The sequence below is a fragment of the Siniperca chuatsi genome, linkage group LG20 (genome assembly GCF_020085105.1).
Source record: "Siniperca chuatsi isolate FFG_IHB_CAS linkage group LG20, ASM2008510v1, whole genome shotgun sequence".
NCBI lineage: Eukaryota > Metazoa > Chordata > Actinopteri > Centrarchiformes > Sinipercidae > Siniperca > Siniperca chuatsi.
Window position 1 is genome coordinate 8785431 of NC_058061.1, and position 21922 is coordinate 8807352.

At 41.5% G+C, this 21922-nt stretch overlaps 1 protein-coding gene across 2 annotated transcripts in view; it reads right to left on the bottom strand.

Annotated features, from left to right (window-relative positions):
• Positions 1-21922, bottom strand: part of dock1 (dedicator of cytokinesis 1) — a 182112-nt gene that overhangs the window by 145637 nt on the left and 14553 nt on the right. Inside the window, exons 2-14 of one of the 2 annotated variants that reach the window (XM_044178135.1) lie at positions 15997-16080; positions 15549-15589; positions 15370-15425; positions 14638-14734; positions 13826-13974; positions 11652-11787; positions 9707-9864; positions 9145-9226; positions 8501-8636; positions 7626-7698; positions 5762-5901; positions 1595-1720; positions 1094-1218 (exon numbers count right to left, since the gene is read on the bottom strand). In XM_044178135.1, coding sequence (XP_044034070.1) covers positions 1094-1218; positions 1595-1720; positions 5762-5901; positions 7626-7698; positions 8501-8636; positions 9145-9226; positions 9707-9864; positions 11652-11787; positions 13826-13974; positions 14638-14734; positions 15370-15425; positions 15549-15589; positions 15997-16080 — 1403 coding nt within the window. The remainder of the gene's footprint in view (positions 1-1093; positions 1219-1594; positions 1721-5761; positions 5902-7625; positions 7699-8500; positions 8637-9144; positions 9227-9706; positions 9865-11651; positions 11788-13825; positions 13975-14637; positions 14735-15369; positions 15426-15548; positions 15590-15996; positions 16081-21922) is intronic. The other variant, XM_044178136.1, reaches the window with a different exon arrangement.

The following is a 21922-nucleotide window of genomic DNA, read 5'->3' on the forward strand; positions in this document are numbered from 1 at the left end:
TAACAAAAGTAAACAATAACTCAATAATAACTCAACATTAAAACTGAACATTCACAGACACATGAGCACACACTCCCACAGACACACACCTCCTGCCCCAGTTCTTCCCACATACTCCTCGTGTCCAACTGCTCTAAAGTCCTCATATCCCCCATTAACTGATGGCCTCTGCAGAACAAGAGGTAAAGTCAAGCAGGGGGTGACAATAATTAAACATCAGAGAAAGGGGTCACTGGCTAGAGACTCTAGATGAAACAAAAGCTTTATTAGGACATTAGACACTGATGGGCTGGCACATGATTAAAAAGTAGACAGCACTCGGAAGCAAAAGTCCATTAAACATTCTCCAACTTGCAAACTGGCAGCCACCATAATGATTTATGTTTAATTGTTTGTGTCTTTCTGGTTTGATTTTCTAGTGAAATTCAATACACTTAATGGTGTTAAGCTGCAAACCTGGATGTCAAACTTTCCTATGAATGCCTACAACAGGTATGACTGAAATTCAAACAGTAAATTGCTGACCGTCAACAAAATATAATTAACTGCTCTCTGTGTCGAGGGCTGCAAATTTCATCCAAATAAATGTGCAACATTTTGAGACAGCTTGCTAACAAACAAATAGACAGGGGAGAAAATTATCCTTCTAACTTCATTAGCAAAGGTAATTATACCAGAAGGGGAATGCTAATTTCACATCTCTCATCACTTGCAACTTTCAAAATATGTTTCCCATATTGCCTGCCCGCATGCTTGGGTCTGTAACTCACTCTGACAATGATAAAGGTTGATTCCTACAATGGTGAGCCAAATTTCAGGCTAGTCAATCAACCACAAAGCACCAATATTGCATTCTGTCATTTTTGACAGGTGGCAAAGCCGTACAGTCTGGCCTGTGTATCACACTGCTTTATAGGAGTCCTGGTCAGTTAAGCAGCGTTCTGAGCTGTGTGAGATTAAAGAATAGCCCGGTAAATCACGGACTGTCTCTCAGAGACCGATCAGCTATAACACTTGTGTCCTGAATACTAAGAATGAGCTGCAGAACCCAGGAAAAATACCAAAGAATTAAGTTAACATTCACCAGTCGTACCTCCAGTTTCTTGCCGTCCTCGTCATAAACAGACATGGTCACCTCGACATTTTTGGGTGTGGTCTTGCTCCCCTTGTCAAAATCCCCCTGAACCAGAGTCAGGTAGATGTCGTTTCGCACATCACCTTTAGGAAACAGAAACAAACAGGTCAGATGTGAGGAAATCCTCACCTTTCACAGTCTTCGTAGAGCTCAAGTTTCATTCATTAATTTTTAATATACAGTATGTGAATATTACTGCATAACTCAGTACATTTTAGGTGGATAAGTGGATATTTGGCACCGTATGCTTTATGGCTGACTTCAGTCCATTACATAACTAATGTCTGAATCAAACCTTAATGAAGTATGATATGTTCTTTTTTCCCCTCACTCACATTTTCTAAAACAGTAGATCTAAATCACTTTCAGAATGAATGACGTGTTCAGCCAATCAAATTTAAAAAGGAGACTTTCAGAGACAGGCAGCCAGCCATGGTGAAGCTTTTTAAAACACTCAACCTGGCATGATGATCTCAGGAAAGCCCATCTTGCGAGCCACAGCTGTTGATCGGTCCACCAGGTGAGGGAAGTCCTTCCTTATCTGATGGATGTCACCAGGAAGCAGCTTCAGAGTCACCCAGAGGCCTGGTGATGCATTCAAGGCAAAGAGGGGAGGAACCAAGATAACGTCAGGAGAAGACAGCGTGAGAGCAAACTGCCCCAGGAAAATACTAAAGAGATTTCTTCTTGTGCTTTCTGCTGTCAGTGACATCTAACAGCTCTAGGGCAAGACAATAAATAGAAGCTACCCTCAGGTATGTGATTAGGAAAACATAATAACAGCAGGGAGCAAGTGTGTGTGTGTTTACCTTGTGCTCAGTTAAAAGTGTGGTATAGTAGGGTGGCACTTGGTACCCTAAATGGAAAAATTTGAAATAAAAAAATGGTTTCTGTCCCACTGCAAATTCATGATATGTCCCCAATGCCCCAGATTTCTTCTTTAGGCACTCTTTGTTTTTATATGAGAATAAGTTACATTTATGGTAAAATATTTAAATTGTGCAGTAATTCCCGAACTTCAATAATTGGTCTTGGAAGACCTGAGAGTGTGAAGCTTGAGTGGAAACTCTGTGACTCTGAATAATTCTGAAACAAAGGGCCTTCAGGGGACTTTCATGGGTCATATTTCCTAACAATTTAACACCAGTAGCTGCTCTGCTTTTTTCCTGGTTGGGAGGGAAAGCTTCTTTTCTGCCTACACCGCATGGTGTGTCAGCTTCAGCTCTGTAACCACTCTCACTCAAAATATTCTCACAGGAAAAACAAAGCAGCATAGATACATACTTCGGAACAAGATTAAAAATGACTAAAAACAAGGCATCCAATTAAAGCAATCATCCTGTAGTGTGCCCCTTCACAGGCCACCAAAATGAGTGGTGCTTGTGAACCCTGAAGCTTTACTCACTTTCACTTTACAGGCCCCATATTGTTATGAGTGACACATCTCTCACTAGCCAAGCTGGAAGCCTTTTGATATGCGAGCGTGACCGAAACAGCTGCTCTCAGTGCGCTGCTGTTCTTCCCAGTGTGGGCCGGAACAGACCTGACATTTATCCAAGTACATCTTCATAGGGCATGACAATACCATGGAGGCTGTCATGTTGTTTCCACCCTCCCAGCACAAATCCCTTAGTTGGCTAATGTTGTTCTTCTAACCACAGATGTCAAATCACTGATAAGATCTAGTCTTTGCAGAAGACTCACCATCTTAATTAACAGCTGGATTACTTAGATCTTGTAGTCATGGTGGTGAGGGCAACTATTTAATGTATGAGCAGTGATTTAGAGTGTGAGCACAAAGAATTATGTTCTTATTAGCAAGATGAACAGTCTCAACGACCTGCCAGTATGTTGGGGGTAATGGTACTTTGTATGAACAGATCTAAAATGTAGTTTGAACGAAAATGACAACAGTTCGGTAAGATGCAACTGAGGTTAAATTTGGCATTTTTAATATTACCCTGTAACCTTATTTACAATTTGGGCCTTCCTTGTAAAGAGTTTAGAATATTTAGTAGTTATGTAGTAATGACAAATGAATAAAGAACGTTTTCTACATAGATAAAAACATTTCACAACAGGTGCAATTCTATTAAAAATCAATGCCAATGTCGAAAGTAACCAATGAAGAGCTGAAGGAAAGTGCACTTATTCTACTGAGTTGCTGGCTTGCAGGTGAAAGCTGCACACTCATAACTCTGATGCAAAGTTTTGTTTTTGTTTTTATTAACATTTTGGCAGATACTGCATTCCTTGCATTCCTCGCATTCCTCAGGAGCCGATGTGTCGAATGGACACACCAGCTCCTGCTCATCCCCCCTCTAACTCAGCTACTGTCGGCCCTCAGACTCCTCTGTGTCCACTGCTCCCCCCTCCCCCATCTTCCTGGGAGAGTCCTACTCCCCCCTCAACTGGCTATCAGGCTAACGGCCCTCTTCACACTACTAATGACTCCCCCCTCCCCCGACTGTAACCTCTGCACCTCTGTAACCGCTGCAGGCCCCGAGTTAGCCCTGGGGTGCTAAAAGCCTGTGCACCCCAGCTATGTGGAGTCCTTCAACATGTCTTCAACCTGAGCCTGAATCTTCAAAGGGTCCCTGTTCTGTAGAAGACATCTCGCCTCATTCATGTGCCGAAGATGCTGCGTCCCAGTGGCTCCAAGGACTACAGACCGGTGGCAATGACCTCCCACATAATGAAGACCCTGGAGAGACTGGTGCTGGAACAGCTGTGGCCCATGGTCAGACCCCTCCTAGACCCCCTTCAGTTCGCCTACCAGCCCCAGCTGGCAGTTGAGGATGCCATCATCTTCCTGCTGAACCGCATCCACATCCACCTGGACAAGCCGGCAAGCACGGTTAGGATCATGTTTTTTGACTTCTCCAGTGCTTTCAACACCATACGGCCAGCCCTGCTGGGTGAGAAGTTGGCAGCGATGCAGGTGGATACACCCCTTGTGTCCTGGATTGTGGACTACCTGACTGGCAGACCACAGCACGTGCGCCTGCAGCACTGTGTGTCGGACAGCATGGTCAGCAACACTGGGGCCCCTCAGGGGACTGTCCTCTCTTCCTTCCTCTTCATCATCTACACCACGGACTTCAGCTACCACACAGAGTCCTGCCACCTTCAGAAGTTTTCTGATGACTCTGCTGTGGTGGGATGTATCAGCGGTGGTGATGAGACTGAGTACAGGGCTGTGGTGGGGAACTTTGTCTCATGGTGTGAGCAGAACCATCTACAGCTCAATGCGACAAAGTCTAAGGAGCTGGTCGTGGATCTACGAAGGGCCAAGGCACCAGTGACCCCGGTTTCCATCCAGGGGGTCAGTGTGGACATGGTAGAGGATTACAAGTACCTGGGAGTACACATGGACAATAAACTGGACTGGGCTAAGAACACTCAAGCTCTGTACAGGAAGGGCCAGAGCCGCCTCTATTTTCTGAGGAGGCTGAGGCCCTTCAACATCTGCCGGACAATGCTGAAGATGTTTTATGAGTCTGTGGTGGCCAGTGCTATCCTGTATGCTGTCGCATGCTGGGGCAGCAGGCTGAGGGTAGCGGACGCTAACAGACTCAACAAACTGATCCATAAGGCCAGTGACATTGTGGGGGTGGAGCGGGACTCTCTGGCGGTGGTGTCAGAGAGGAGGATGCTGGCCAAACTACATGCCATCTTGGACAGTGTCTCCCACCCACTCCATGACGTGCTGGTCAAGCAAAGGAGTACCTTCAGTGGAAGACTCATCTCCCCCAAAAAGTACCACAGAGCACCACAGGAAGTCATTCCTGCCTGTGGCCATCAAACTCTTTAACTCCTCCCTCTAAGGGTAGTCTGTATGACCCTAAGTCATTAAACTGGATACTTGACATAATTGTGCAATATTCTGTGTAATACTCCTGTACAATATTTTAGTTTAAAATTCCCTATTTATTTATATTGATATTACTCATCCCTCTATTACTGCTGTGCAATATCCTCCGTCTCATTATAACCTTAAATAAGCTACACTTAACTTGACAGTTCATGCACTATTACCTTATACCGTATTATTATCATCAACTGGTAAACCCACTTGGTACTTCACACTTATTTTATTTTATACTTATACCCACTTGGTACTTAATTTATTTTCTGATCTGTATTATAGTGTATTATATTTTTTGCTAGTACTTCTATTCCTGTTTGCACTGACGTAAAGGCGAGCTGCTGTAACAAAAGAGTTTCCCCTCGGGGATCAATAAAGTATTTCTGATTCTGATTCTGGAGAAGGCAATAAGTGCCAAAACATGGATTTGTAGAATTAAAAATAAAAAGATTGCATCAGCGTTATGAGTGTGTGGCTTCCCCCCTTCTTCCTTTAATGTCAACCAACTCCAATGTCATTTTACCATTAGAAGAGATGTCTACAATAATCCAGCATCAAGTTAAGTTGCCTTTAAGCACTGCTGGATATTTGATGACCTAGTTAACTAAGTATCTTCATAAACATTACAGCGCACACTCTATGACTTAGTATAACGGTTTTTAACATATATAAGACACATTTTATTGATAAAAGTCTGACATCAGTATGGTGAGTTTCCTCCTTGGTCGTGGTTCTTGTGTCTGAACCTTGCACTGTACCTTGGCCCTTGTGATTGACCTCTTTGGCGGTGATAACTTTGTTGATGACTGTCTGGAGGAAGTCGTTCTCCCCTGCCACCCTGGGTGAAAAACGTGAGATGTTCAGCTGCTTGTGGCGAATGGCGTCATCCAACGCTAGCCTGCAGTATGCACACAACAGGCAAACACCACAGAGAAGAAGAGATGGCGGAGAGAGAGGACGAGGAGGAGCGGGGCAGAAGAGCCACAAAGTGATGGTTGCGAGGAGGGGAGTGGGATGAAAGAGAGATGGAGAAAAAGAGAGAGACACACCGAAGAGTGATGCGAATACCGTGACAGACACAAAGCCGCTTGTTAGCAGTTAACAGTGAGGCAGGATGGGTAATGAAAGAAACACACAGAGAAATCATCGTTTAGGAAATGATGCCCAGTCAGCATTTATAGCGCCACTGTAGCAGTGGGAAGCTTGTCCTGCCCATGGTCCGTCTTGAAATTTTTCAAAGCAGTAAACTTAATACCCAAGGCTGTAATCTCCAGACTATACCCAATTGGTAACACACATCCCCACTCTGCTTAAGTGAGAAAGCAAACTAAAATATAACATCATGTTTTGTACTCCATACGGCTTCAGGTGTAGACAGTACCAGATTGATTGAGACGAGTGATGTAAGAAAGTAGCAGATGTGATCTGGGAAGCACCACATGTGCGGCAGTTGTGAAAGAAATGTGTGCAGTGGGCAGGGATGGCATCTGCAGTATAGAGGACTCTAAATAAGCAGAAGAAGAAGAGAATGGAGGAGAAGACAGTGGTGACGTCAGCATGGAGGAGGCAGTAAAGGATCTCTGTCACTCAGAATGTCTTCAGTGCCTCCAACCTTGAATCCAAAACCAGTCCAAGCAAGGAAGTAGAATAAGGGACAGCAGAAGTTTGTACATTCACGGGAAAAAACATTGTAGGACAACAGGAGTAAGGCAGGTTTTCTCTCAAATTTGCAATAATGCAATTTTTGAATGTATTTGCACACAGTGGAACAGTTGGATTTTCTGTCTATCAACTAATCGATCATTTCAGCACAACATGAAATTTTGCTACAAATGCATTATCTAAATGCAAGTTGGTTTGATTCCAGACAACATGCCAGAGATGAGGTCAACTCCGTCTCAGACTTATAATGAAGGAATGTCTGGGAAAAACAAGAACAACAAACTATTTCAGCAAGATTTCAATTTATTTATTCATTTCTGAAAGCCATTTCTATTTCTGTTTGGATGCCAGAAGTCTATCCAAATTACATCACTATGTCAAACCTTCTTTAAATGGCTCCTTCACTTCCTGCCTCTGCTGGTCTTGAAAACACATTCAGTAATGGGTCGTGGAACTGCTATTTCAAAACTCCATCAGTTAAAATGTAGTGGCAGATATTCATACTTGGACATAAATAACCCCTTGTAGATCCTGTTCTTCTCTTCAAACAAGGCTCTAATTTCCATGATAGGTGATCTGCCAGCTAAACTGCCTGAATCTGAAGCATTTCCAATTATGCAGGAAAGCACGTTAAGGAAAAGGTTACTCTGGCTCTGTACGCAGTCCTATGAGAATGGCAGCAGTTAATGAGATTGCCTTAATTGAGTCAGCAGGGAATAAGGGGAGCGCTACTGTCTTAAAACCCCCGCTAATCAGGTGTCAAGGATTCAAGAATTTAAATGTAAAAATACAACCGCTGTGTCTTTGAGATATTGTACATACTTTAAATAATGGAAATAGGTGTAAGAGCAGAACTATATCAGCTTAGCTATTTTATGCAACATTATCCCAAGCTTAAAGGAACTCTATGCACCCTTATGTGAATGTGATTTATTTTGTGCTGCTGAACAATCCACTTACGGCTGAAATGGGATAAAGTGCTGCTTGTCCTCATCGTCCATTTTGCCTGTTATGATGTCAGTGACATCCATTACTGTGGAAAAAGGAGCAGAGAGGGTTAAAACATTTTCAGTGCCTGCAGCGTAAAGCATGTCTGTGAAAGAGATACAGATAACTGCATGGTAAGGCCACAGCAGGGGGTGAAAGCAGCCAATGTTGGCTTTTCTTCAATGAGCACTAATTAAGGCAGACACGGGACTATGACAGAAAAAGCATGGTTTGTGCCTATTTCAAGTGAAATCAAGTCAACTCTGATTTCTGTGACCTACATAGTCGTCACAAAAAGCAGAGGAAAGGAAATCTCTGATCTTTATAACAATGTCTCAAAAAAAAAGCAAATCTCAAAAATCAGGCTCTCCATCATTCTGTGATGACGACGACTAAAGATAAGCCGTCATAAATCTGTCATTTACCTTCTCTTCAAGTGGCACTGGGACAAAGACATTGAAAGAGGGGCATCATTTTCTCTGTTGGAGAACTTTGGGCAAAACGGCAATCTAATTAGTTTACGATACGCTTGGCAGCTTGCCAACAGGAGATAAATCAAACTCTAATTCCTCTTTCTATTTTTTCTGGATATCTATGAATTTTAGCCAAATATATTTACTCATCTGGGCAAGGACTCTGGCACAGTACTTACTTTGAACTGTAAGGCAAAAGTAACAGGTTTCTGTTCTCAAGGCACATGGGGATATTCAAGCAGAGCTAGGGCTACGGAGTTCTGAGATCATCAGTGTTTTTAAAAGGTAACCTCTGACTACTGTATTTCAACTCATACCTTTCAGCTCTTTTTGGAACAGCAGGTTATCACTGAATCTCTGTGTAGTCTGCTTTACCTGCCACTCCAAAGGGTCTTCTCAGTCCTGACGTCAGCTTCTTGGTGTTGTTGTCTCGTAGCTCCATGCGCCCCACTCTGACAATCTGACACACAAAGCTGATCTTCTCTCTCTTCAGATCTTCACTGCCTAAGTCCTGAGGAGGCAAAAACAGAAAAAGTTATGAAAAGCTGCTGATGCTGTTGCCTTTGAGTCAATAAAAATTACTTATATTTTAGGTAGACAAATCAATTTGCAATTTTTTTAGGCTACAGCAATGCTAGGATGCATTGATCAATTAATAGCCCCTTCTTGGATGAATTTGAGTTTGTGTTAAGGACAAAATTTTCACCACAAATTGCTTCAGCAACATCTGTGATTGTGTCCACAGATTCATTTCCTGTGAGCAATACCTTCCAAAACTAGCAAAGTGCACCCAGTGGGTGCACGCTGACCCTTTCGCCCTTGGGCTTCCATTAGATAGAGGTGACTGCCTTGGTAAATACATACAGCGAGCCAGGCTCTTTCTGAGAGAGCTTAACAAATACAGGCTCCGCAAACAGGCTCCCACATGCCTCATAACATGGCTGAATAAACAGTGGACTACCACAGGCGAGCGAACACACACACAAACACAGACACACATACAAGCAAAACACACTCACCGTGAAGACCGCCCGCAGATTATGAAGCTGGTCTATGTCTTTCACCAGACCTGAACTTGACCATTTCACCAGGTAGTTTTCACTGTGAGGGAGAGGTGACAGAAAAAAGCATGACTCAGTGTTATAATCTCAGCAATTTCTCATAGTCACATTGAAACAGCTATGATACAGTGAATTAAGGCAATCAGTTGAGTTGCATTAACTATAGTTTCCTACAAAGCTGCGGAGACTTGAATGTTAATCCAAACACCGATCCGCTTGGGAAACAAAATGCATGACTGATGTTGGATGTAAAAGAAACATTCCACAGCCTAGCTGCTCTACTTGGGATAATTTGCTGTCACAATCCTAAAACAATAGCAAATCCCTGGGAGGCAGGCTGCACTTGTTCTGGTCACGTTCTTGCATGGTATGTGTGTGTCTGTGTGTGAGTGTGCTTACAAGTGTAAGCACACTCACCAAAAAAATGCTTAATCATAACTGTGTTTGAAAGAAAGATGAAGAAAAAAAAGAGGAAAAAATAGAGTGCAAGAGAAAAGTGAATATGCACCCATGGGTTTACCTGATGAACTTGGAGTCCACTGGGTCATAGAGTGACATGAGCACCTCTGCGTCCTCACCGATCTTACACACCACATTCTTTAGAGTCACAAAGAGGGCAAACGATGGTGTGGAGGCAAACTTTGCTTGCCTGGTGAGATCAATATTCTGCTTCTGAGACTGTCGGAGGGAAACAGGTATTGCATTCAATATGGGCATTCTTTCATAGATTTCTGTCACATGCAGGAAGTCCTCAGGCCTGTGTAGTTTGAATAGTAAGCCCAGGAGAAGATCCAAGAATCCCTGGGACAATATCAGCGTATGAAGAAAGAGATACTGTACATAGGTGAGGTTAGCAACTGCACACCGGATTATTGAATGTCAGCCATTCCCTCTGTGTCTTTCTGAAAATTACACAAGAAGCATTATTTAAGAATGTCTATAAATCCATCATTATAATGCATTCCACACTGGAATAAAAAGCCTTTACGCTTGATCTCCAGAACTGCATCTGCTGTAAAAGGTGAACTGATTGTGTGATTCCCTGGACGCCCTTCAAAAATATACTGGGGCCACATCATTAATATTTATCACGTTGACCTGGACACTTTCTTATTGCCCATGCATATGCAATAAAGATCTCTGGATGAAAAGGTCACATAAGATGTGACCACATAACTGCAGGGTACTTACCGTCTGGCACTCCTACATAGCGCCAACTGACATTCAGGTGAGGGATGCCACTGATACGCCAAGTAAAATAGACAGGGAATCTGGATGAGTTCCTGACTTTCTGAAGAAGCAGTCAAGCATGTTTGTGTACCATGAGTGGCCCCATTTTCCCCCACTTCTTCTAATGTTATGCAAATGCCAAAACTCCATTGTAGATTGAACTACAGGGGTGCTGTGTATTTCCTGGATTTTTTCTTACCTTGAAAAGGTGCCATTGTTACTTGACAGGTGTCAGTCAAGAAACAAGTTACATTTTTTGAAAGCAATGCTTTCTGAATAGTTTATGCAACCATGTAAATAGCTTAAGCAAACTATCTTCATTCTCAGTTGTGGAAGCAGTGGGGTTATTGTAACATATAAACAACCAAATCTAATTGAGTGTGCCTTTATTAATCATGTAATCAAAGCAAAGTAAGTTAACCAGTAAAATAATGTAACACTTTCAACACAAGACTAAACCCATGCTAGTGACTCTGTGAGACTGTGCTTAGGCACAGCAGTGATTTAACATACTCACAGTGACAATGCTAACATGCTGATGTTTAGCAGATATAATGTGTACCATGTTCATCTTATTTTAGCGTGTTAGAGTGCTAGCGTTCACAAATTAACACTATTTTAGTCATTACCCCAAATACTGGACAAAATGAAATTCTGACCTGATGATGGCTCTAGATAAAAAGTTAAGGGATCACCAAAGTCAGCAGAATTTATCCTCTTGGGACCTTGAATATCTGTATAACATTTCACAGAAGTCCATCTAATAATAGAGATATTTCAGTCTGGATCAAAGTGGTGGACCAACCAACCTACATTGGCATCCCAATGTCACACTGCTAGCATGGCTACAGATGTTTGATATTATTGTGCATATAGATGGAGCAGATACTAAGGTAGAGGAAATACATCTCCAATGTACACAAATGAGGGGTAATTGCAAACAATTATCACGTATGAAGTGCAGTGACAACCCTTCCACCCTGCAGTGTTTTTTTTCCTAATGCAAACACTGTAAATAACTGCACCTGATTGACTGAGATTCAATGAGCCAGAAAGAACAAGATCATGATGTAAATACGCTCAGATCACATTTTTTACATTTACCATGTTCATTCACACTGTGTACTAACATGTTTTTATTTATCGTTGATACACTATCTGGATAAAGGCCAGAGTTTAGTTGGAGGTGTAAAAATGGGGTCTAAGATGCAGGTCCAGGTCCTCTCTGTCTTTACCTTCTCCTCTTGAATCCGGTCCTCAATTTGCTTGGAGGCCGCCTCATGTGCTCTGAACAGGCTGACGGTGCTGGTGAGCTCTGGGTCCAGTATGTTTCCATCATTGTCTCTGACCACAAGATCGAGATCCAAGTACCTTGCATAAAAATTGGGGGGGGGGGGGGGTTAATCTCAAACATACTATAGCGTGGTACAGTACACAGAACACATATAAATGTGTGGTAGAAGAGGAAACAGCACACATCAACTGTACACTGCCACTCCATTTGCCTAATTTTCTCTTCGTATACAGTGGTGTGAAAAAGTGTTTGCCCCCTTCCTGGTTTCGTATTTTTTGCATGTTTGTCACACTTAAATGTTTCAGATAATCAAACAATTTTAAATATTAGTCAAAGATAACACAAGGAAACACAAAATGCAGTTTTTAAATGTTTTAAATGAAGGTTGTTATTATTAAGGGAAAACATAATCCAAACCTACATGGCCCTGTGTGAAATAGTGATTGCCCCCTAAACCTTATAACTGGTTGTGCCATCCTTAGCAGCAACAACTGCAATCAAGCGTTTCTGATTTTGGCCCACTCATCTTTGCAGAATTGTTGTAATTCGAGGGTTTTCGAGCATGAACTGCCTTTTTAAGGTCATGCCACAGCATCTCAATAGAATTCAGGTCAGGACTTTGACTAGGCCACTCCAAAGTCTTTATTTTGTTCTTCTTCAGCCATTCAGAGGTGGACTTGCTGGTGTGTTTTGGATCATTGTCCTGCTGCAGAACCCAAGTTCGCTTCAGCTTGAGGTCACGAATAGATGGCCGGACATTCTCGTTCTGGAGTTTTTGGTAGACAGCAGAATTCATGGTTCCATTTATCACTGGAAGTCTTCCAGGTCCTGAAGCAGCAAAACAGCCCCAGACCATCACACTACCACCACCATATTTTACTGTTGATATAATGTTCTTTTTCTGAAATGCGGTGTTACCTTTCTGCCAGATGTAATGGGACACACACCTTCCAAAAAGTTCAACTTTTGTCTTGTCGGTCCACAGAGTATTTTCCCAAAAGTCTTGGGGATCATCAAGATGTTTTCTGGCAGACGAGCCTTAACGTTCTTTTTGCTCAGCAGTGGTTTTCATCTTGGAACTCTGCCATGTAGGCCATTTTTGCCCAGTCTCTTTCTTATGGTAGAGTCATGAACACTGACCATAACTGAGACAAGTGAGGCCTGCAGTTCTTTGGATGTTATTGTGGGGTCTTTTGTGACCTCTTGGATGAGTCATTGCTGCGCTCTTGGGGTAATTTTGGTTGGCCAGCCACTCCTGGGAAGGTTCACCACTGTTGCATGTTTTCGCCATTTGTGGATAACGGCTCTCACTGTGGTTCGCTGGAGTCCCAAAGCTTTAGAAATGGCTTTTTAACCTTTTCCAGACTGATAGATCTCAATTACTTTCTTTCTCATTTGTTCTTGAATTTCTTTGGATCTCGGCACAATGTCTAGCTTTTGAAGATCTTTTGGCCTACTTCACTTTGTCAGGCAGGTCCTATTTAAGTGATTTCTTGATTAAGAACAGGTGTGGCAGTAATCAGGCCTAGGTGTGGCTAGAGAAATTGAACTCAGGTGTGATAAACCACAGTTATGTTTTAACAGGTGGGGCAATCGCTTTTTCACACAGGGCCATGTTAAGTGTGACAAACATGCAAAAAAAATAAGAAATCAGGAAGGGGGCAAATACTTTTTCACACCACTGTATACTCCCTCAGCTCCACTGTTTTCTTTCAAAGATACTCTTTCCTCTATGGAGGGAGTCAGAGTAGACAGCAGCATACTGCCAAAATGCAGTCAATGCATTCCATCAGCTCATCACTCCCTGCTTCTGCAGAGGCAAAAGCCATTTCTCTACCTGGCCAAAGGTTTAAAGTTTCATCACAGGAGCAGAATGGAACTGATTTTCTAGGCCCACTGCAGACACAGCAAGACCTGTCATTTCATGATGGAATTTAGTACGGTTTGCTGAAGCTAAATCCCTCCAGTTAAGTGATGACCTGTCATTTTCTATTGACTGTCACTGCTAACCTATTCCAACAAGAGCCATTTTACCGGAGAAATATGAGGATAAAGGGATATAAGCTGTGGGGAGGGAAGGACAAGGCTAAAAGCCTCTAAAGACCGGATCCTCACTTGTTGCCGTAGTCTATCTTGGAGGTGACTCTCTGTTTGAGCTCGGTGAGCTCGTCCTGCGGGAGGGTGCCGGACAGGATCTGGGAACGCCATTCGATGAGGTCATAGATCATGTCACGGACAGAGTTGAACATCTCACGCTTGTCCCCCTGTGGAAACAGACGGAAGAACACGTGTACAGCTTGGACAGAGACATTTAGAGCGTCGAGGTGCTCTTGTGTCTGAACTATTGACTGGTAAGAGGACTTGTTCTGGCAGGTCAGACATCTCATTAGCAGCAGGCAGGTAGGTCAAAAAGCTTTTAATTAAGAGCAGATTACCTTAGGCCTAATTCAACAAAATATTTTGTGAAATGAAAAACCTATCCAAAAAGAGCCTGACCAATACTGAATTTTTAAGGCTAATACTTTTAAAAGGTGTCAAACGATTATTCACTAATTTTTAGTATTGACTAACATTTTCAATCTGTTAAGATATGCAGAAAGGAACACTTAATACATTTAATAATAAAAGATAACAAAATCTCACTCATAATTATATTATTATAAATAGTAATAATAAATAAAAACACAAATACAACAAAATATCGAAATTATGAAATAAAGAAAAACAAGGCTCAAATATACATAAAATTAAAATTTTACATATATGGCAACTCCTACGTCAATACTGATATATGTGTGTTATAAGCTCTGCTACTAATAAGCCCATTGACCTAGTATTTCTTTGCCTTCTAGCATCCATACAATGCCTTATCTGTGTGTATAGGGGTGTGTGTGTGTTTCCACTTAGGGGAGGGCAGGCTTGCTTACCACATATAAATCCCTCCATATTGTAGCCCACTCCCGCAGTGTGGTGGTAACCTCCTGAACCAGTGGCAGCTCAGTGGGAATGACCGTCTCCTTTTGCCTGCAGTGAGTGAACAAATTTGATATAGTGATTGTGCCCTTTCTGCCCTTTCCTCTCCACAATGAGACACTGTCAGTATTAAACATGTTGCCTATAGTCTGAGTAAATTCATATTTATTTCACTGCTTTGTTTAAATTCTTTATTTGTAATTCTATGGGGGGGGTCCTCAAGATTCTCAATTGAATTCAAGGGCTTTGAAGTTTGGGGATCTTTTTTGTGTTGTGCAAGTGAAATCAAAGAAGACAGATCAAAACAAAACAGTGCCACAAGTTGTGCAACAACAAACACACATGTCACATCATATCAAGTGCAGATCTTGCCACGGAAACAACCTCAAAGGCTGTCTACATACAACTTACATCTTATATAGCCAACAGTTTCTCAGTAGGTCAGAAAATAAGTTGGGAAGACAAATTTTTCATCTATTTGTTTTATATTGGATTTTTGTTGCTGTCCTCAGCTCAGTGCATCTTCAGCCATTATTAGCAATATTGCTAATTGCAATATTCATCCTAATACATAATAATAATTAAATAATCTTACATGCAAATCCAACGAAAGTAGAAGCAATCTTCTTGCGTGTGAAAAACAATTCATAAATATACATGTCATTCAAAAGTGGAGAAGTACTAACCCACTTCCCTCGACCGTGGCCTCTTTCAGGTGTATATAGCAAGCAGGAAATATGCCCTAGAAGAGGAAGATATCACAATGCAAACCATATTATGGTACAACTGGGACAGAAGTTAAACAGCTGAAAAACTGAACCTCACGGACATGAGTGTGTGGATCCTTTGTTTACTGGCCCCTCACCTTTTTGGATTTTCTCCTCAGCCTATGCCCTCTGTACCAGTCTAATGGAGAACAGAATTATATTAAATGTAAGCTGCTTTTCCCATACATAGCACACAAGAATAAAAACACATAACACTCAATAAAACCTGTGCTAAAGTTTTTTTTAAACAAGGTTAACTGTTTTATTAACCAAATTTACAATAAAGAATGGCATTAAAGTTGAAAATAACAACACTGTGAATATAACACGCCTTCCTCAATGAAACACTAGACACTAGAATGTGGAGGTTTGTACCACCTGCATTTATAGGAACACACCATCATAATCATTATTGCTACGATATTATCTTATTGAACACATGTACAAACATTTGAAAGAGGCACTGGTGATGACAGTGATGGAAATAATGTCCAACATTGGCGTGCCAGCTCTAATTAGGCACGTCATCAGTAAGCCTGTTCTTACCTTCATACGTCTCAAGTATGTGCACTGTGTCTCCAATCTGCAGCGACAGCTCCTCCTCTCCCCGGGCATCGTAGTTATAGATTGCTGGACAAAGATGAGAGAGGACAATATAAGAGGAGGAGATATTACAGGAGGAGGAAAAAGGCAATAAAGCGTTTGGCTCCCTTGTGGCGCTAATTGTGTGCCATTGCAATGTGTATTGAAGGCATCACACATCCACAGGATGTCCACCCACACAGTCTGACACAGTGATGGTTGGGCCTGGCACCATCGAAGCTGTATTATCAACACATTTCTACCACCCACTGAAAAGAAACCAATAGTGATGGAGAACGCCAAAACAAAAATAATGTCGGTGAAAAACAGATTTGCTCAGAATTAGATGGATGGAGACAAAGAGAAAACAAATAGTTTAATAATAATAATAATTTAATAATAATATGATTTTCTTAGGTGTTCTCATACAAAACAAACTGGTGACATGAAGATGCTTGTTTGGTTTTCTAGTCAACGCTACAAAAGCTAATTTTTGTCTTTTTTTTTGTCTGCATGTTTTTGTATGCTAAATGAAAAGGAATCAATAGAGCACATTAAAGGTGCTCCCAAAATTGGTTGGTGAATCACCAACATGTTCTGGCAAGTTCAATGACGTTGCCAAAAGGAGTGCCAAAGTGTGTTGGCATCTACAGTATAACAATTCATTTAAGTGTAATGAATAAAATTTAACAACTACAAAGTAAACTAAAGCCTAAAATCTTGTTTTTGAGACAACTTTAAGACCAAAACCCCCTTTAAAAGGATTAATGTTTATAGTCTATAAGTGGACAAAAGTGGATAATTGTGGCTACATCTGACACATAGGATGCATTTTTTTGCAGTATTTCATGAAAAAAATGTTCTAGACAAAAGTGTCTCTCTTGCAGTGTTATGAAAACCTTCAAAACATTCCTGGATCTGCTCCAAAAACAAATCACTCATTCCTTGGGCCAAACTTTCCACCAAATTTAAACAAAATCTGTGAAAAAGTATCTGTAATATCCTGCTAGCAAACAAACAAACAGAGAAAACAAATGGGGCAGAAAATATAACTCTCCTTGGCAAAAGGAAAAACTGTAATCAGTAGTCAATACTGCATAACAAACTTTTCTTTTACACTCAAAGACGTCTGGTGACTAGATTTCATTGTAGATCTACCAATACAATGCAGGCTATTCTCTCTGGTGCCATTGATTCAACAGCCAACACACACAGCATCTCACATCTTTTGTCAGAGCTCCATCAACATGTCAAGGTCATGTTATAACAACAATAAAATCCTGACTGGTGACGCTAGTTCGTTCATTCAGTGAGAGATTAACAAAATGTCGCTGTCAAACCAGCCATGACCAACACCTGTCTTTGAGAAATTCTACAAGGGCCGATAACATCTACAAAGCTATACACAACCTATATACTGACAGCATGACAGGTGGCTGTGTTGAGGGGACACCTGCAGGGAGAAATGACACAAGTGTGCGTCTATGTGTGTATATGCATATCCCCGAGAGATAATGCATGCAGGGTCGCTTCAACAGAGGTTTCCAGAGGTGAATGGTGGCTTAATTAAAAAAGACCCTCGTCGCAGGCACTGGAGCCTTCCCAGCATGCTGTTGGTACATCAAGTGAATCGACCGTTTTCTCCCACAATCACCTGCCATCAGAGAAGCTGATTATATTTCATTACCATATCAGGTGGCACGTAGTAATGTTATTTTTGTTACCATTTAGCTCTTAAATTGTTATGGTGGACAATTATCTAAGTTCTGCTTTGTGTGTTGCGTATTTTAACTACTGGTCAGACAAAGTAAGCAATTCAAATATTTTTGGCAAGTACCAGGTTTTTTCTATTATTATTGATTCATCTGAAACCAAATAATTAATCATTTAACCCATAAAATAACCACCAGATTTCTGAATCTGTACAGGGCAGTGACTTGTGTCACATCACAGTTACAAATGTTGCTCTGATTACAGAGAATTCCAGTTAGCAGTACAGTATGTGTCAGCTATAGAAGAGGTCTGACAATCTTGTATTGTATGATTGAGTTATCAAGGCAACATAAGGCAACTTACAAAAAGGCAAAAAGAGGCCAGAGAGGTACTAGCTGAATGGTTTGCTTAGGGCACCGAATGTGCTAGGTCTGGCCATGTTTATCACCACCACAAAGTACAGCTTCAAAAATGGCCGGGCAGTTTTACAATACCTCTGACCTCTGTCTGTATCTGATGTTAAGCATGTATAGCATAATTCAGACAGCCAACCAGATCACCATTTAGTGGAGGGCATGAAATGCCATGTGTAGCCTGTTTCATTCAGCCCTGTGTTGTTTTGTTATCAAAGTGTATGTGCATGTACACGTGCATATCCACAATGCATTTTGCGATCCCCAGAACAATCCAACGAGCCCAGCGAATCTACCAGAACACGAGCCATGGGCTGACGATGGAACAAAGAACCCAGGAAATGAATTCAGTGGTACCACGCTGGGATATAAAAGGTACCTACAGGGGGAGAAAGCAACAAAACAATCAAAAGGGGGGTGGGATTAATCTGTGTGCAGCCATCAGAGAGCAGCCTAGTCACTGTACAGCGGGGTGCGCGCAATTAAACCATCATTAAAAGTCGACAGAAAAGCCTGTAAAGCCATCAACTGCTGCATCTGTGTGTTTGTTTAGAACTGGGTCACAGGTCCAGCTGATTCAGCATGTTATCTAAATGGCAGGAGCTGAGAGGGAACATCCCAAACAAACAGCTCTGATAGAGACAAGCATCATATATCATAGGAAAATGAAAAACTGCGCCTGCGATCACTGCCAATGAGACTATGTCTCATATCAAACAAATGGGAGCTCAGAGAACTGGGGAGATTCTCACTGGGCAAGAGGTGCAATCACAAAATGAACACAAACGACACCCTGGGAAGATGCTGAGTAAATGACGACCATCAAACACAACCCTGACATGTGAGGCACTGATGGTGCTATTTAACACAGGAACCAAAGTGATTCTTGTCACGTGGGGGTTGAATGACAGTTCTGATTACTCATAAACCTGTATTTCCATACCCAAGAGTAAACCAATGTCAATTCAGAAGCAGTGAGGGAGAAAAAACCCATCAGAGATAGATGACGAAGAGGATGAGGAAGTGGACCATATTCTCCCTGGTGTACGGCATGCAAATGATTTTCTGGAAACGTGATAAACAGTAGCATCATTTGCTGGAGGCTCATTACCATACATAACCTCTTGCATAAGGCTGTGCAAACTCAGAGAACATTATCATCAGTGGAAACGAGCGAGGAATCAGATTACAGATCTATCCACTTAGCCAGTGCACGTCTACGCCCTCTCCACAATTATAAGCAGCCTCATCTAAACACTGGACTGATTGTAATTTTACACTTTGGGCTCACTAATAACCTGCACTAATCCACGCAGAGTATAACATATCATTACACTCAGATGAGAACACAGTATGCTGATGATGGAAGGGGTGGGGAAAAGGGAGGAAAGAGAAGTGCATAGAAAATGCTCATTGGAAAGAGACTGAGGCTCTTGATGTTTTGTGTGAAAGTCCCTGTGGGCTATAAGCCCACAGAGAGAGCTAGCCAGAAAATCCAAGACAAGAGGATTCCTCAGGAGGAAAAGGCAGAGTGGAGCATGAGGCAACACTCAGTCTGCTTGGGCTGGGCTTTAGAGGAGCCAAACAGGCAGAAAATCCTGCAATGTCTAGCAGCAGGTAGATGATGTCAAGGGCCCTGTCCAGCCACGACATCACATTTCTGCAGCAACTCCGTCTGGTCAGAGTAATAGGACTCAACTAATACAGCATAGGAGTCAATGTGCAAGTAAGTGAGAGTAAGCACTGGCATCTGCCAGCCTCTTTTTTGATACTACCACTATACAAATTGTACACATGGTGGCTTCGAAGTCAGTTCCTTGGTGATCAATATGTGTGCCTCTTTGAGCATTAAAAGCATTAAGGAAATGAATAACATTCATAATAACAATGAATGCAACTCCTTATAGTAAGAAAGTAAGGTGAGATATACAGTACTGGGGCCCCCAGTCAAACCCTGAAATGCAAAACGCACTTAACGAAGACACTTTGACTATCACCAGAAGGGGCGCGAAGGATGAGTTTTAAGTGACCACAATGAGAAAGTAGGCAGACTGATTTTCTCAAACCGCTTGTCACTCACCAGTTTCCCGCTGAGGTTTGACAGTGGATCCAGGTGAACTATTTTCAACATCGTTCACTTCGGGCTTTGTCACAAAAGAGCAATGCTGCTCCCAAACCCTGTCAGAACGCTATTAGTCGCTTTCTTCCATTGAAATTCGTGGGGTTCAAAGCTTTTCTCCTGAGCAACACCTCAGTGTGTGAATGACCCATGAGAGGTATTTGTCAAGCTGTATACCTTTTTTCAATATTAAAAAAGGACCATTACAGAGATTTTCTGTTTATGTAAATACATGCAGGCTGTGGATTTTTCATCCATTTTAATCTAACCTTGGCTCTAGACTTGACAAGATCAGTCAATTCCTCAATTACTCAATATACGCAAACACTATCAGCAACTATTTTGATAGTTCATTAATCGCTTTAGTCATTTTTTAAGCAAAAATACCAAACATTCCCTAGTTGCAGCTTCTCAGTTGTGAGAATTTTCTGCTTTTCTTTATCTCATGTGATAATAAACTGAATATCTTTGGGCTTTAAACTGTTGGTAGGACAAAACAAGCAATTTGATGATATCGCCTTTTGCTTTAGGAAATTCTAAAGGGCATTTTTCACAATTCTCAGACATAGACACAATCAATCAAATGAGAAAATAATCAGTAGATTAATCTTTAATGACAGGAATAGCTAGTTGCAGCTCCACTTGGCTCTGAAAAGTAATATCTGGTAGGCAACATTTGGTTTTGGTTTTTGAAAATGTGTGTTGCTGCCCTGCCTATACTGTTAGCAAAAAATAAAGTGTTGAGCTGATGCTGTGACGTTTCAATTCTCAAATCTATGGCACATTCATGGAAGCAAAACTGACATATGTCAATATGGCATGTCACCTGATCTCAAAACTGAGAATGATACTGTGTAGAGTATTTGGTACACAATTAATTAAGATCTTGTGTCATCCCAATCATGCCTACTGGTTTTGCCTTGTTTTGCGCAGAGCAAACAAAGACTGTGGACAAAACAGCCCAAGAAGCCCTATATATATATATATATATGAGACAGACAGGGAAAGACAGAGTGCAATCACATATGAATGAAAGAGAAAGAACTGTGTGACTGTGTGACACTGAGCAAGGAATATGAATTTAATACAGTGCTTAACTTGAATGAGGAGGAGTTCAATAAGCACACAGCAGACTGAGAACGCCCTTTTCTAGGCAGCAGGATTGAATAGAGGATGATTATTACACTCCAGCTGCACTATGGGTCTCCGAGGCAAGACAGAGGAGTCAGCAAAGAGGGGTTACACACACACACACACACACACACACACACACACAGAGAGCACATACTGTATTCTCTAAAAGATATATCTGACTGTAAATGACTAACCCAGACAGACTGACTGACAAGATCTGCATGTAAAATGATATACCTCTTACTACTTAAGAGCATGAGACCACATGACTATATTATACATTTGACCATATTAACCTAATGTATCTCAAGTACAAGGTTCAAAAGGGACCTCATTCATTTTGAAGCATCACCTCACCTCAGTACACAGCGGTTTTAATTCAGCTTTCTAGAGGGAAAATAGTAATATCCAGACCTATTATATAGGGGTAAATTTTAAAAATGTTCCCTCATTTAGGGACACATAAATATGTCTTTTGAGAATGGTGCTGTAGTAGTGAAGATGCTACATT